Here is a 16014-nt window from a genome sequence, read left to right on the forward strand (position 1 = left end):
TTTGCATTCGCGAGCGTAGGTATCCATAGTGTTTGTCACTGACGGTCACTGACCTCTATAACTTATAGTTATAGAGGTCAGTGGTGTTTGTTGTGTAAACATGTATGTATTTGAGTAGTTAGTAGCATATTATATTCTGAATTTCTGATCCATGCCTATTCACTCAAAACTAATAACACTAATGATTTGTAACAGTAAATTATTTCAATAGGTAGGTATTTGAACATTTCCCAACAAGACGTAAGAATAATTATTCGTAGGTATACAAGATACAATAACAAATCTAATACACTATTTATTATTTTATTATTTACTAGCGGTCCGCCCCGGCTTCGCCCGTGGTACATGTTTACGTTTTCTCTCCATAAGAAGTAATACTAGAGAGCTAGCGCAAAGCTACCTGTATGTATTTGACCAGACCTGGATTTTTGTGTGTTGATTCCCCTATACCTACTATACATGAGATGAGGAGTCACTAAGCCCAGAGTGGTGGACGGGGCGCGCGCTTAGGTAAGACAGGTGGAAATTTTTGGCGAACTTTGAAACCATTTGACCACGTCTGCCATTTTGATATTTGAAAATAGATTATTATTACTATCGGAAAATAACAATGGCAGACCATTATCACGCGGATAACATTCTGGCAGACACTTATGAAAGTGCTGAAAAAAATACAATTTTGAAAGTATTTGACCAGATCTGCCATTCATATATTTTATTTATTAGGGTCTTAAAAACTTATTTTCGAAACGGCAGACATTTTCATTGCGTACAGACTTCAGCAGACAACAAAACTTTACAGACTTCAGCAGTCAACAAGACTTAGCTTCTACATGGTCAGATGTATATATGTATTACGTTCCCTGACCTTACATCAATGATTTACTTTATTAATGTTTTTATGGTCATTTACATTTAATTTTGAAAACTATGGAATAAAATTTATAAATTTGATGATACAAAACTAAATATACATTTGTAAAGAATCTCAAATATAAAGTTGTGTTGCAAATAACAAATCATCATTTAAATATTTAGTTTATTTCTTTATTTAAGAAACAATTAACAATTACAAAACAACATAAAAAAACACGCATGCATTTATTGAAATGTTCATTCATCATCACTATCGTATGGCGTTGTGTGACTCGTCTTCATAATCCATTGAATCGGATTCTGTAAAAGTAAAACGTAAATTATATAATAAAAGAAATGAGTCATTATAAACTTACCTAGTAAGGCAATGCCTTTGATGTCGCACGATGCCGCCGCGCCGCCAGTGTAGGTACTTCTGCTGCTACATGAAAATATGCTAGGGTTGCAACAAATGGGAAATAAAACAATTGTGATTATTACTATTATGATGTAATCATTTATTCATATTATGTACATTCAAAACAATTGCTATTATTAAATCTGATGTAATTATTTTTTCATAAATATATAATTATTATTAATTACATAATATATTGCACTGTGAAATATTTACGTATCACTTTATTTTTGATGTTCTTAATTGTCTTTTATAAAATTTAAGTGACGCATTCGCATTGGGATCAACAATCCGATAAGAAAAGAATGGAGACAACATATACATAGCTTTGATTTCAATTCTACAGATACAAAATATACAATCTATCTAAAATGATACAACGGATGTTTCCTGCGTTTTCTCGTCAAAATACCGAAACAACGTAATTATTGTATAGTAGTTGGGCGTGAAAGTAAAAAAACAAATGAAAAGTGTTTTCCATATGATTATTTATTAAATTTACGCGATTAAGAATAATTTCAACGATACAATTTAGTAACCGAGAATTCAGAGGATTAAAGAAAATACCTGCCTGATCATTTTATCAAACTCTAAAAGAATTATGGTTATTTCGCATCACTCGGTTTATTAGTTTGGTAATAATTATTAAAGGTAGTTACAACCCTAGCCATTGAGTCGAACGGTAGGCAACACAATATCGACTTTGTGCGGGTACATATGGTACATTTCTTCTTGCTGTGAAGCGTAATTATTATTATTAAGATTTTTTAGGCTATTTTGAATCAGCTGTTCTAATTTAATTCTAGAAATTTATTAAAACGTGATTTTTTTAAAAGTATATTATGAGTTTATAAATACCTCAACCAATAGTTATTGTGTCCTATCCTCATTTCTTTATATCTTGGTAGTTAACTAAAGTGTTAAATTTACATAACCTCAACAACAACATTTACACTGCCACTGCACTAAAACTAAACTAACTAGCTCTCTAGCTATAAGAACCATCCTCGTACTTCAAGGGATATAATAAAAAAAGAATTATCGAAATCGGTTCAGCCGTTCTCGAGTTATGCGCTTACCAACACATTTTGCGATTCATTTTGCACGCCTCATAAGCGAAGCGTTGAGGTGGGTACTACTGTCACTTCGCGCAAAACATCTGATTTTTCAAACTTAAAATGTCTTTATGTATCATACATTGCACTTGTAAGATAATACATACACACACATATTAAGAAAAAACACTATTTTTAACGTTCATGATATTTTTGATGTCATTTTTGTTATTTAAACTAGTTAAAAAACAGTTTAAAAAAGTTCTGTCTTGGACGTCCGTGTGTCTGTATGTGCGGATCCTTTTTCTTGTTAACACGATAGCGACCGAAATACTTTACTAATCGAGTCTTTTTTTTTCTCTTACGCTTGAGTATGCTCAGGAATAGAACCCTTTCATTTTTCAGGGTCTGATTCGATGTGGTTTAATTGTTATTAAATAAACAAAAATAATAATTAATAAATATTTATTAAAAAAAAATTATGAGGCGTGCACTTTTGGATTTTCCAAATTATTTATATATAAGACTAGCGGTCCGCCCCGGCTTCGCCCGTGGTACATGTTTACGTTTTCTCTACATAAGAACCATCCTCGTACTTCAAGGAATATAATAAAAAAAGAATTATCGAAATCGGTTCAGCCGTTCTCGAGTTATGCGCTTACCAACACATTTTGCGATTCATTTATATATATATATACTAGCGGTCCGCCCCGGCTTCGCCCGTGGTACATAATATTTACGTTTTCTCTACATAAAAACCATCCTCGTACTTCAAGGAATATAATAAAAAAAGAATGATCGAAATCGGTTCAGCCGTTCTCGAGTTATGCGCTTACCAACACATTTTGCGATTCATTTTTATATATAAGACTAGCTGGTGCGTTGTGCGCGGGCTGCAAGCAGCCCGCGAGCCCCTTTTGCCCCTGGGTTGAAGCAAAGGGCAGTCATTAGAAAATGTGTTAGAATTCCAAGTTAATTTGTAATTTTCTGCTAACAGCAATTCCACAGTCAATCGGAAGTGCTTATAAATTCCCAATTAAAAAAATTTCTATTCTGGAATGCTGTCGACCTTCGAGGGTGCATTGTGCGCGGGCTGCAAGCAGCCCGCGAGCCTTTTTTGCCTCTGGGTTGAAGCAATAGGGCAGTCATTTGAAAATGCATTCGAAATTCCTGTCCATTTGTTACATCTGCTAACAGCGATTCTACAGTCAGTCGGTAATGCTTATAAATTCTCCATTCAAGTATTTTCCACTTCGGGAGGCTGCACACCCTCGAGGGTGCGTGGTGCGCGGGCTGCAAGCAGCCCGCGAAGCATCACAGGGCAGAAATCTTCAGTCAGTTGAAAATGCATAAAAATTCCCCGTCAATTTGTTAATTAATATCTGCTAACAGCGATTCCACAGTCAATCGGAAGTGCTTATAAATTTCCCATTCAAATATTTTCTATTCCGGGGGGCTGTCTACCTTCGAGGGTGCGTGGGGCTCATCCCAGGGCAGAAATCTTCAGTCATTTGAAAATGCGTTTGAATTTCCTGTCCATTTGTTACATCTGCTAACAGTAATTCTACAGTCAGTCGAAACTGTTTATAAATTACTTATTCAAATATTGGTTAAATTCTTGAAACGTGATCCCCGAATTTCATCATTTTGAGGTGTCTAATCGATAGTGGGCAGTGACTTTTCATAATAAACTGTTAAAGAGTTTACTTAACACGCTCGTCGCTTCGCTCCTCGCTACCTATTTGAATGTTTACGCCGGCCGCTGACGTGACTTGCTCGCTTCGCTCGCTTGGCTAGTGTGGTAGTTCAAAAGTAACCTAACTCGCTCGTCGCTTCGCTCCTCGCTACTTCTTTGAGTATTTACGCCGGCCGCTGACGTGACTTGCTCGCTTCGCTCGCTTGGCTAGTGCGGTAGTTCAAAAGTTAACCTGACTGGCTCGTCGCTTCGCTCCTCGCTACTTCTTTAAATATTTACGCCGGCCGCAGACGTGACTTGCTCGCTTCGCTCGCTTGGCTAGTGCGGTAGTTCAAAAGTAACCTAACTCGCTCGTCGCTTCGCTCCTCGCTACTTCTTTGAGTATTTACGCCGGCCGCTGACGTGACTTGCTCGCTTCGCTCGCTTGGCTAGTGCGGTAGTTCAAAAGTTAACCTGACTGGCTCGTCGCTTCGCTCCTCGCTACTTCTTTGAATATTTACGCCGGCCGCAGACGTGACTTGCTCGCTTCGCTCGCTTGGCTAGTGCGGTAGTTCAAAAGTAACCTAACTCGCTCGTCGCTTCGCTCCTCGCTACTTCTTTGAGTATTTACGCCGGCCGCTGACGTGACTTGCTCGCTTCGCTCGCTTGGCTAGTGCGGTAGTTCAAAAGTTAACCTGACTGGCTCGTCGCTTCGCTCCTCGCTACTTCTTTGAATATTTACGCCGGCCGCAGACGTGACTTGCTCGCTTCGCTCGCTTGGCTAGTGCGGTAGTTCAAAAGTAACCTAACTCGCTCGTCGCTTCGCTCCTCGCTACCTATTTGAATATTTACGCCAGCCGCTGCCGCTATTCGCTCGCTTCGCTCGCTTGGCTCGTGCGGTAGTTCGAAAGTTAATAAATATTTTCTACTCCGGGAGGCTGTCGACCTTCGAGGTTGCGCGGTGCGCGGGCAGCAAGCAGCCCGCGGTGCCATCTTTTTCCGTTGCTATATTCCTATTACCCTTCCTACTATGGAAATTTCCATACAAAATTTTCGAAAAAAAAAATTTTGTTTTTTACCAAAAATTTTTATATGCCTGGAAGCGGACCAGGTTTTGAAGCATTTTTTACTTTGGCGACCCCGACCTACCTGCCACCGGTTCAGAGAGCCGTTGAATTTCGTGATGTATGGAAAATGGAAACCGAGGGTCGGAGAGAAATTCTGAGTATGCAGTTTAGTAAATCTGGCCGATTAGAGCACAGAAATCAATTTTCAGACCGATCGTAAAGCAACCGGCGCCACCATCTTGCCTCGAAAAATCGGCCATTTTTGAAAAAAAAATTACGTCCAATTTGAAATTTCTCAATTGCCCTGGTAGCACCCTATCTTCCTGATCATTTTTTAGTTCTACACCCCCCGGCTATCTGGCGCCGTTTCGGAGAGCCGTCGAATTTTGCGTTGTATGAAACTCGGAAACCAGCGATGGAAACTCGATGATGAGTATGCCAACGTAATGTGAGGCTCGATTAAAGCCCCTGTGCCAAGTTTCAGCGCGATCGGACCAGCGATGGCCGTTTTAGCATTTGTATGGCAGCGGCCATTTTTTCCGCCATTTTGAATTTTTTTCACTATCTGTGGTAATTGCTCGAGGTCTACTACAAGTTTAGTTCGAGCACCCCAGATGTAGCTGCTACCGTTTGCGCGGGCCGTTGACCGTCTTCGAGAGATGAGGGAAAGTTTAAGATTTCGTATTTTTCTGGATATCCTGGGAGCTGGGCGAGTACGAATGCATCATTAGTGTATTTCTCCGTTGCGCCACCTCGTCTAAATTTACGTTTTTATGTTTGCGCCAAAAATGGAAAAATTCCAAAATCGAGCGTCCTACTACGGCTCCCTGGTAGCGTCCCAGGGAGGTGATCATTTTTAGTTCCGGGACCCCCCACCCAACTTGCACCGTTTCCGTGGGCCGTTGGATTTTCCGTTGTATGAAAGTCGGAAACTGGGGCCCGGAGCCACTCGAACGGGGCACCGATCGATTCGCCGGCTCGAACAGAGCACGTGTGCCAAATTTGAGACGTAAGGATTCATAAACGGCGATTTTGGCAAAGTACGGCGGCCATCTTGTTTTCGCGAAAATCCCCATTTTTCCACCACCCCTGGTAATCGCCACCAGTTCCGAGCATTTTTTGTTCAGACACCCCTCCTCCAGGTGGCACCGTTTCTGCGCACCTCCAGGGGTCCACTCGGTTTTCGAAGGTGATCGAGATCGCTATATTTTTCCTCTGGTCGCTCGGCGCACCTCTACACGATCACGTCGTTATCCCCCCCACTTTCCGCGTAGTTTCCGAGAAAAGCGATGTCAGTGAGTGAGTGAGTGGTAGTGTAGCTTTATATATTATAATAAGATTATGTGAAAATAACCAGGAAGGTGAAAAACATATTTACGAAAACATAGTAACATAATATGGCTGTCGCTACAATAATTATATTTCAATTTTATCTTTTTATACCTAGTAGAACTGGCCGACGAATAAAAAAAATCGTATTAGAATAAATACAATAAATTACGGAACAAAAAAAGGATTGTAACTGAATTAGGTAAGTATGTTTGTTTCTGGGCGCACCGTTTTCGACGACGCGACGCGCGACGTAAGCGTATAGGTATAGGTACCTACTTTGCTAAAACAAACTAATAAAATTGTGTGTCTGTCTGAAAATTCGGAAAAGCATATTTTGCAAGTTTGTAATTACTTTGATAGTTTACCGATTTATAATAATTGTAATTGTAATTGTATAATATATAATTTGCAATGTGGTGAAATTTCATAAAAATCACGGGCCAATTTTTTGTTTTGAATCCCACCGAAAATATAATTGCGTTATTAGAATAATTAATTACTATACCTACCCACGATCAATTATTACAATATAGTCTCAAATGCATACTAGAGAAATATTGCAATTTGATTCAATTAAAATGCATAGCATACAAAAATAAATTCACAACACAAGAAATTCCGCGCGCAAATCATAGCGCGTGTCAATGAAATCAAGAATGTTTTATATCAAGCCGACGCGGACGACGACGCGACGCCGAACAAAAGTACCTACGACGGACGACCACGCTTCGAGTTGCCAAACAACATGAGTAATAAATTGTTTACAAAAAAAACAAGTTTTCCATTTTTCTGTATGAGTAGACAGAACTTCAAAACGCCACCTGCTACGGTTTATATTATGAACGATTGTTATAAAAATAAAAGTTATATTTGTTGGTGTAAACTATTTTATTGATCAATAATTTTGGAATTTAAAATTGTCAACATTGATTACAATAAAACGCAGTTTTATTTTATTACACTATTGTTTTTTTTATCAAAACATGTATTTGAAGTACCATATAATATTATGCTGATCCGAGCATTTTCACTCAAAACTTATATCACTAATGATTTGTAAAAGTAAATTATTTCAATATACATTTCATAACCAACATGTAAGAATAATTATTATTATTCCTACCTACAACAACAAACCTAAAACACTATTTACTATGGGAAAATAACCAGGAAGGTGAAAAACATATTATTATTTACGATTTCGACGCACTCGACTTTTAGTAAAATATAGTAGGGAAACATAATATTATGGTTTTGATTTTTGCTACTAGTATAAGAAAACTGCGTGTTCAAACTACTTGTTTGTCTGTCTGAAAATTCGGAAGTACTTTGGTAGTTTACCGATTTATAATAATATTGTATATATCGTTGTTTAAAAAATATTCAAACACAATAAAATATGATATATGTACTGATTTATCACTGGTTTCAGTGATGAACTGATGAGTCAATTATAGCCACTATACTTTCGTCATACGTGTGTATGATTGATGTGATTTGCAACGTGGTGATATTTCAGAAAAATCACGGGTCAAATTGTCCCACCGAAAATATAACTGCGTTATAAGAATAACTATACCTACGATAAATTATACATAATACAATATAGTCTCAAATGCATACTAGTGAAATATTTTATTTGAATCAATAAAATAAAAAAATAAATAAAAAATAATAATAATACAAAAATAAATTCACAACACAAGAAAATCCGCGCGCAAATCATAGCGCGTGACAATGAAATCAAGAACTTTCGAGCCGACGCGGACGACGAAGGAGCCTAACAAAAGTACCTACAATCATAGGCGGCTCGTGACAAAATTGTATGGCCGTGTTCACTTGAAATAAAACAACGAAAATAGGTACCTACAATAGCGTTAGCAGTACAAAAAAAATGAGCACCACCATAGAAATCTAAATAACAAGACACATAGAAGTGCTGTAATGTCATAATTCGTATGAAAACCGCTGTCGCCAAAATCAACACATTCAAACCGAAAGCTAAACAGTACACACAAGTAAACTATGCCTTTTATTGGACAGCTTGATTTTAGTGAAAACTAACTTATCTATTAAATTAAGCTTTTGAATATGTATCCTAACGCACGAATTTACGGTTTATTTTAGAATAACATCCCTAAGTATATGAGACTTTTTGCTCCAATACGAACAAACGTGATAATAAGAATGGTCGACTGTGTCATTCATTGTTATTTCGATTACTATGGTGACACTCGTAATACTTGTAAATATTCTATAATTTTAAGGAAAAACAGCATTATTTCTAAAAAAAAATATTTTCCGATGAAATATTATTCCTTTATAAGTATAATTACAACTTGTGGAAGAATTTCCGCAATGGGAATTGCTGAAACACACCATGTATACACTCATACGTCTCCAGAGCAACTGAACAGTGACGAATGCACTGGTGATGTACAAATCACCTGAGTGGCGACAAGGTCACGCACGCTTACGACTTCTAGTGTCTTGTTATTTAGATTTCTATGAGCACCACATTATAAATGTCTATTTATACACTAAAAATTATAGAGTATTTCAAAACGAATTCAATTATTATTTAGCAATAATTAGAAAATCCCCGAATTTGCATTCGTGATCGTATTCATAGTGTTTGTCTACACTAATATTATAAAGAGGAAAACTTTGTTTGTTTGTTTGATTGTAATGAATAGGCTCATAAACTACTGGACATTTTACCAATGTTTGCAAGTTTGTGATTACTTTGATAGTTTACCGATTTATAATAATTGTATACTTATATCATTGTTTAAATTTCAATTCAATTCAATTCAAACACAATATGCCGTTGCGCCGGGTGGTCGTGTCGCACGTCGCGTCCGTTACCGCATTTAACTTTTACGAAATTGTTTTACGAAAGTATGTAAAGTTTTCAAATAAAAATTCGTGCAGGACTATTGCGACGATCGTGCAGTCTAGTGTATATAAATAGTCGTCTCGAGTTAGTGTTTATCGTGTTTAAAATTATATACCTACTATGGAGTGTCAAAAGTGTAAAAAAACTCTAAGTATCTAAAAAAGGAGCTCATTTCGTGTGTCAAGGCCTCTGTCAAGGTACTTTTCACAAAGGATGTGTAAAGGGTCTAGCAGCCGATCTAAAAGCCGGCAAAAACCGCATATTTTGCAACAATTGCGAAGAAGACGAGTCCGAAGATGAGGAGGGAGAAGAAGTACAACAGGGCCTTCAGCAAATCCTAAAGGACATACAGAAAAAAGTTAGCGTTATACCCGGATTGAAAAAGCATTTGGATGACATAAAACAAAGCATGAGTATGTTGTCGGAGAAATACGATACCTTATTAGCGGAGCAGGAAATGTCGAATGCAAAAATTAATAAACTTGAAAAAACAGTAACATCAATTTCCAATAAATGCGTATATCTAGAAAAGTGTAACATTGCCTTAGAACAAAAAGTTCACGAAATTGAACAAAATACGCGAAAACACAATTTAGAGATTGTAGGAATTGAGCAGGTGCCAGGTGAGAACGTAAAGGAAGTAGTTAATAAAATAGGAAAACTATTAGATGTTAGCTGTGACGATATCGAATGGGTGAGGCGAGGCCCGCAGCGAAAGCAGCAGGATGATAAACCAGCCCCCATCACCGTGGGCTTCAGGACCTCTGGAACTGGCACCCGTGACAACTGGCTGGCTCAGCGCCGCAAACTCTCCGAGGTTAACAGCAGCATGGTAACAGGAGGAACAAAACTGAATAAAGTTTACATAAACGAAGATCTAACTAAAGCCACACGATCTCTACTATGGAATACGAAGAAGCAGCTCACCGGGTCCTACAAATACATATGGGTGGTCAACGGGAAAGTACTCGTAAAAAAGGCTGAAGGCGATAAGTCCTCATGGTTGAGATCCGAATCTGACATACGTGATTTACTCAAAAATAAGTAGGTTAATGCGTTAGTATATATAGGTATTTAGTTACCTAATCACAAATTACTAATTATTCTGATTTAAATTGTATAAATTCACCATTATAATGACCCTTCTAAATAATATCGAATCCATATCTGAGGATTCAATAAACGCCGTTAAAGTAAATAGTTTTGATACATGGATATCTACCATACAAAATACCTACAATAGCAAAGATAAAATATGTTTGTTGCATGTCAATATTCGCTCAATGAAGAAAAACTTTAGTGAACTTCTACTAACGCTGGAAAGTTACTTAAACCATATCGATATACTGATTGTAACCGAACCAAATATAAACTTTTCTATGTTAAGTTTTTATAATATAAAAGGTTTTAATATAAATAGTTATACTCGTGAGGGACGTAGCGGGGGGGGCGTGTTGGTGTATTCGCGGGAAGGGCTCCGCGCACAGGTTGACAACCGAGCGCGCGCTATTACCATGCGAGCGGCGGAGTGCGTTCCCATTGTACTGCACCATAACGACGAGATATTGCACGTAATAGGTATTTATAGGCCGCCAAAAATTAAAAGACAGGATAAAATTGTACATTTTCTTGAAGACTTACATACATTACTTGAATCTTTTCCGAGCAAAGAGAACGTAATAATCTGCGGGGATATAAATATTAATTTGTTAAACAAAGAAAATAATCATGTCATTGAATACGAGACCATAATGTCAGAGTTTGGTTTCACTAAGTGCATCGATAAAGTAACGCGTAAAGAAATTGTATCAGAAAAAATTGTCGAATCTTGCTTAGATCACATTTACACACGAGTACCTATTACGAGTACTATCAACTCTGCTGTTATTGAACATAAAATATCGGATCATTATTATGTAGCTGCATCGATACAATGGAACCGTGCCTCCGCCGCGCGATACGAGGCCTCCACCCTGTCGAGGCCCCTCGCACCTGTGCGCCGGCGCGTTCTTGACAACCGTCTAGTAAGGGATAAACTATTGTCTACTGATTTTAGTCACTTAATGACTATTTCGTGTCCTTTAAAATTGTATAACGAGTTTTCTAAGTTATTTAATAATATATATAACGACTCTTATAAGACTAAAATAATAAGGCCTAGCAATAGAAATAATAAAACATGGATAAATTGTAATTTAAAGAAAATGCTACTAGAAAGAGATAGACTATTTAAAATATGGAGTAACGAACCAAAAAATATGTTAAAAAGACTTGAATACACTAAATACAGGAATAAATGTACAAAAACTATAAATAGATGTAGAAATGAATACGACAGACAGAGTATATTAGACTGTAATAGAAATATAAAAAAACTGTGGGAAAGAATAAATATGTTAATGGGGAAAGAAAGATCTAGTCTAGATAGTTTTATACTTAACAATATGAGTAAACAGGGTAGTACCAAAGAAATATGTAATAACTTTTCAAATACTTTTACAGACGAAATTTCCCAAATAAAACATTCATGTAATGATGTCTGGCTCGATAGGAAGGACTATGTAAAAAAGGCAGATGTTTGCATGAGATTACAACCTGTTAGCGAAACACAAGTTAAAAAAGTTATAAGTAATATGAACATCAATAAGGCACCAGGTAGTGATTTAGTGCGCATGTCTGATCTTAAGATTGTAGTGAACCAAATAAGCCCAGTCATTGCGAGATTAATTAATATGTCAATAAAACAACATATATTCCCAAACAAGTTAAAAGAAGCAATAGTTAGACCAGTTTTCAAAAAAGGAACCCGTAATAATTACTCTAATTACAGACCCATTGCTATATTATCTAGTGTAGACAAAATTATAGAAAAATGTATTATTAATCAACTCAGTAATTATCTTCAAAAAAACAGTATATTAAATTCATGTCAACACGGATTTCAAAAAGGAAAAAGTACAAACACCTTATTATCTAACTTTACAAACGAAATAAATTCACACCTTCATAATAAAAACTTTGTTGTAACAGTGTTATTCGATTTTAAAAAGGCGTTTGACACTTTAGAAACGAATACCCTTTTAAATGCAATGGAGGAGTGCGGGGTCGTAGAGCCCCTTAACAATTGGTTCCGTGACTATCTTACATCACGATCTTTTAAAGTTCGAATAGAGGACACTTTCAGTGACGGGAAAGCGGTTCAGTGCGGAGTCCCTCAAGGTTCAGGCTGCGGGCCTGTGTGCTATCTTATGCACGTAAACAGTCTGTGTGGTGTATTGAAACATTGTTCAGCACACATGTTCGCAGACGACTTATGTGCCATGCGCGCGGGTACGGACCTCACGGAGACCTGCCGGCTCGTACAGACTGATATAGATGCAGTAGTCAAATGGTCACATGACAATGGAATAGTCTTAAATACTGATAAAACTAAGCTTCTAATCGTACATTCACCATACCTACCTCTCAGTCAAACACATTCCATGTTCATCCACACTTTTGAATGCATCCATAATCAATTTAAAAATTGTATTTGTAAACCGATTGAACGCGTGAAAACTGTCACATATCTGGGCATGAGGGTAGATGAACATTTTTCTTGGACTACACATATAGACTATATATATGATAAATTAAAAGTATTGTTAGGTAAATTCTATCATATAAGTTACAAAGTTCCTATAAAGACTTTAAAATGTCTGTACATGGCCCTTGTGGATTCAATACTTAGTTATTCTCTTGATTGTTATGGACTTACTACTAAAACTAACTTAAACAAATTAGAAAATATGCAAATTAGATTCTTAAAACTCTTGGTGAGTAAAAAAATAAAACATAAATATAAACATAACTATAGAATGCTATTTAAATTTTGTAATATTCTTCCAGTCAGCCTTAAGCACAAATATCTTCTTGCTGTAAACAACCATAGCTCTATTCCTTCTCTTAATCTGTTAAATACCAATCATACAACGAGGTCAGTGACCTCAGGAAAATATGAAGTACCTAGAGTCAACAATTATTTTGGAGATCGAACTCTAGATAAACGTTTACCATATTTTCTCAATAGCTTACCAGAGTACATACGAACAGAAGCAAATATTCACAAATTTAAAAGATTATTAAGGAAACACCTTCTTCAGTCAATAGAATGCTAAAACACAAGCTCATAAATAGATATACCTATTCACTTAATATTATATTTTATAACAGATAATAATATGATATAATATATTTAGTTATAGATAGATATAAAGATATTTTATATAATATATTTAGTTATAGGCTTGATCCCACAGTCAAACTGCATGTGCAGTTTTGTGGGACTTAGACTTAAGTTATTGTAATAATTTGTAAGAATAATTCCAATAAAAAAAAGGTACTGATTTATCACTGGTTTCAGTGATGAACTGATGAGTCAATGTTAGCCACAATACTAATCACTTTCGTCATACATGTGTATGAACTATGATTGATGTGATTTGCAATGTGGTGAAATTTCATAAAAATCACGGGCCAATTTTTTGTTTTGAATCCCACCGAAAATACATATATTACTAATTGCGTTATTAGAATAATTAATTACTATACCCACGATCAATTATTACAATTTACAATATAGTCTCAAATGCATACTAGAGAAACATTGCAATTTGAATCAATTAAAATGCATAGCATACAAAAATAAATTCACAACACAAGAAATTCCGCGCGCAAATCATAGCGCGTGTCAATGAAATCAAGAATGTAATTTTATATCAAGCCGACGAGCGACGACGCCGAACTAAAGTACCTACAGTACCATTTACCTTCAGTGTACAATACAGTTTACAGACCTACGACGGACGAACAATAATGAGTAATAAATAAAAAAAAACATAGTTTCTAAGGTCATTAGTTTTATTTTATTTTATTGTTATTTTCTTTGAACGATTGGAAATGAAATTACTCAATTTTTACACAGAACTTTGATTTATTAGAATTATGCTCATTATGCATAAGATAACGAACGCGAATGCACGACATCTAGCGCGTCAATGTCTAAACATCGCCTTTCGTTTAGACATTGACGCGCTAGATCTGTAATAAGTATATAGTCTATGCGCTAGATGTCGTGCTTTATGTCGTGTTTCGCTTGGCAAAAGTCACGCACACTACTGTAGAAGTGTCAAATTTTTCCGGTATTTTACTGTTGTTTTTCTAAGTAAATATTGTAAATTATTGATTAAAAAGGTCGAACGCGCACACATTTCATTATAGAGAAGTGATAAAATGATTAGTTTTAAAGAAATAGTGTCTGTGTTAAGTGTTTAGAGGTAATCAAAAATGTATGGAGGGACGGTCGGAACATCAACCTTAAGTTATCATAAAAACGATTATCTCTACACCCAAAATATAGTCTCATTCTCAATCCCATTAAAAGACCCATTAGGATGCGCATTTGAAACACTCCGAACTTTATAAATTCCGATAGATGGCGCTGTATTAAAAATGTAACATGTCAGTCACTTTCTGTAAGTTTTCTTTGACCACACAGATACTCGTGTATTAAGAAGTAAGAGTAGATAAGACGAGTAAGATGATCTCAAAGCAAGAGAAAATAATTGATTTTAATTCAGCATCAATTATTGAGTGAAGTTCTCTCTCTTGTTTTTATAGTATAGGGACCTATTTCATGTTTTTATAGTATAGGGACAGGGGTTGGTAATGAAATAAAAACACAGTATTCAATAAAATCCGCTATCTATTATTTACATCAAATAACAACTGAACCCTTTGAATCGTATATACAAATGACCGATTTACAACAAAACCCATAACAATTTGTAGAAAAATCCTCCGACCAATATACATCGCGATTCGCTTTAATTACAATTACCGAAAACAGGCTTAAGCGAATATTGGCAATCGTGAACTAAACAAAAACTCATCGTTCTCAATACACATCTACAATGGGTTTCTCAAAATTGTTCAACAAAAAACATGCAACAATCCATATTATACATAATTGTACATTTGATTCCACATGATTACAGCCATTGTAATAACTAATAAGTATACAAAAGATATACAAACATTTACATAAAACACGTTTTCATTTAGTTTACGAATGCCGTTTTATATACATTTTACCAAAATAGCGCTAAATATCCACCAAATATAAGATGAATGTATCAACTAGTATGATAGTCTAGCTGTCTTTGGCAATAACATTTATTGTGTTCTTAGGAAATAGTTTACACAGCCTAGCTAAATAAATACCACTTTGGCACTAGTGGTAACGTGGTCATAGCAATATATAGTTGTCACAGTAACACAAGAATAACAGTGTAAATACCTAAATCATTACAATTTTTAATAAACTATTTGAATACATGGAAAAACTAAAGCACATGAGACTTAAAACTGGCCTCAAATTAATGTAAATTTCTTAAAACGTTGCCCTAAGTGAATTTTTACCTAACTCTCATTGGAATATTATCTAAATGCAGTTACTGTAACATTACATAAATTGCGATTAAGTATAAAATTGTACACCAATACACATTACAATTTCATGAAAACCAACAAAAAATATATTATTTTACTCTGCAACAAAAATATACTAAGAAAAATAAACATTATGTTCATTGAAAAATAAATCTAACTCTGAATATTTATTTCCCTTAAAGCCCACTTATAATGTAAAACTAACCAAACTTATTTTCGGATAA

The 16014-nt window shown here is 35.8% G+C and overlaps 2 protein-coding genes and 1 pseudogene across 2 annotated transcripts in view; all 3 read left to right on the forward strand.

The window, feature by feature from the left end:
- LOC149480005 (uncharacterized) overlaps positions 1-16014 on the forward strand; it is a 340612-nt gene that overhangs the window by 277269 nt on the left and 47329 nt on the right. The gene's annotated exons all lie outside the window — the stretch shown is intronic.
- Positions 9422-10349, forward strand: LOC149480014 (uncharacterized; annotated as a pseudogene).
- Positions 10438-13638, forward strand: LOC149480015 (uncharacterized). The gene has a single exon (XM_089707359.1). The coding sequence runs from the start codon at positions 10438-10440 to the stop codon at positions 13456-13458; it is 3021 nt and encodes a 1006-aa protein (XP_089563485.1). The 3' UTR covers positions 13459-13638.

Source organism: Colias philodice, chromosome 19, assembly GCF_061535455.1.
Source record: "Colias philodice isolate Cphi_HAF_F1 chromosome 19, ilColPhil1 Martin Lab GWU primary, whole genome shotgun sequence".
In the NCBI taxonomy this organism is placed as follows: Eukaryota; Metazoa; Arthropoda; class Insecta; order Lepidoptera; family Pieridae; genus Colias; species Colias philodice.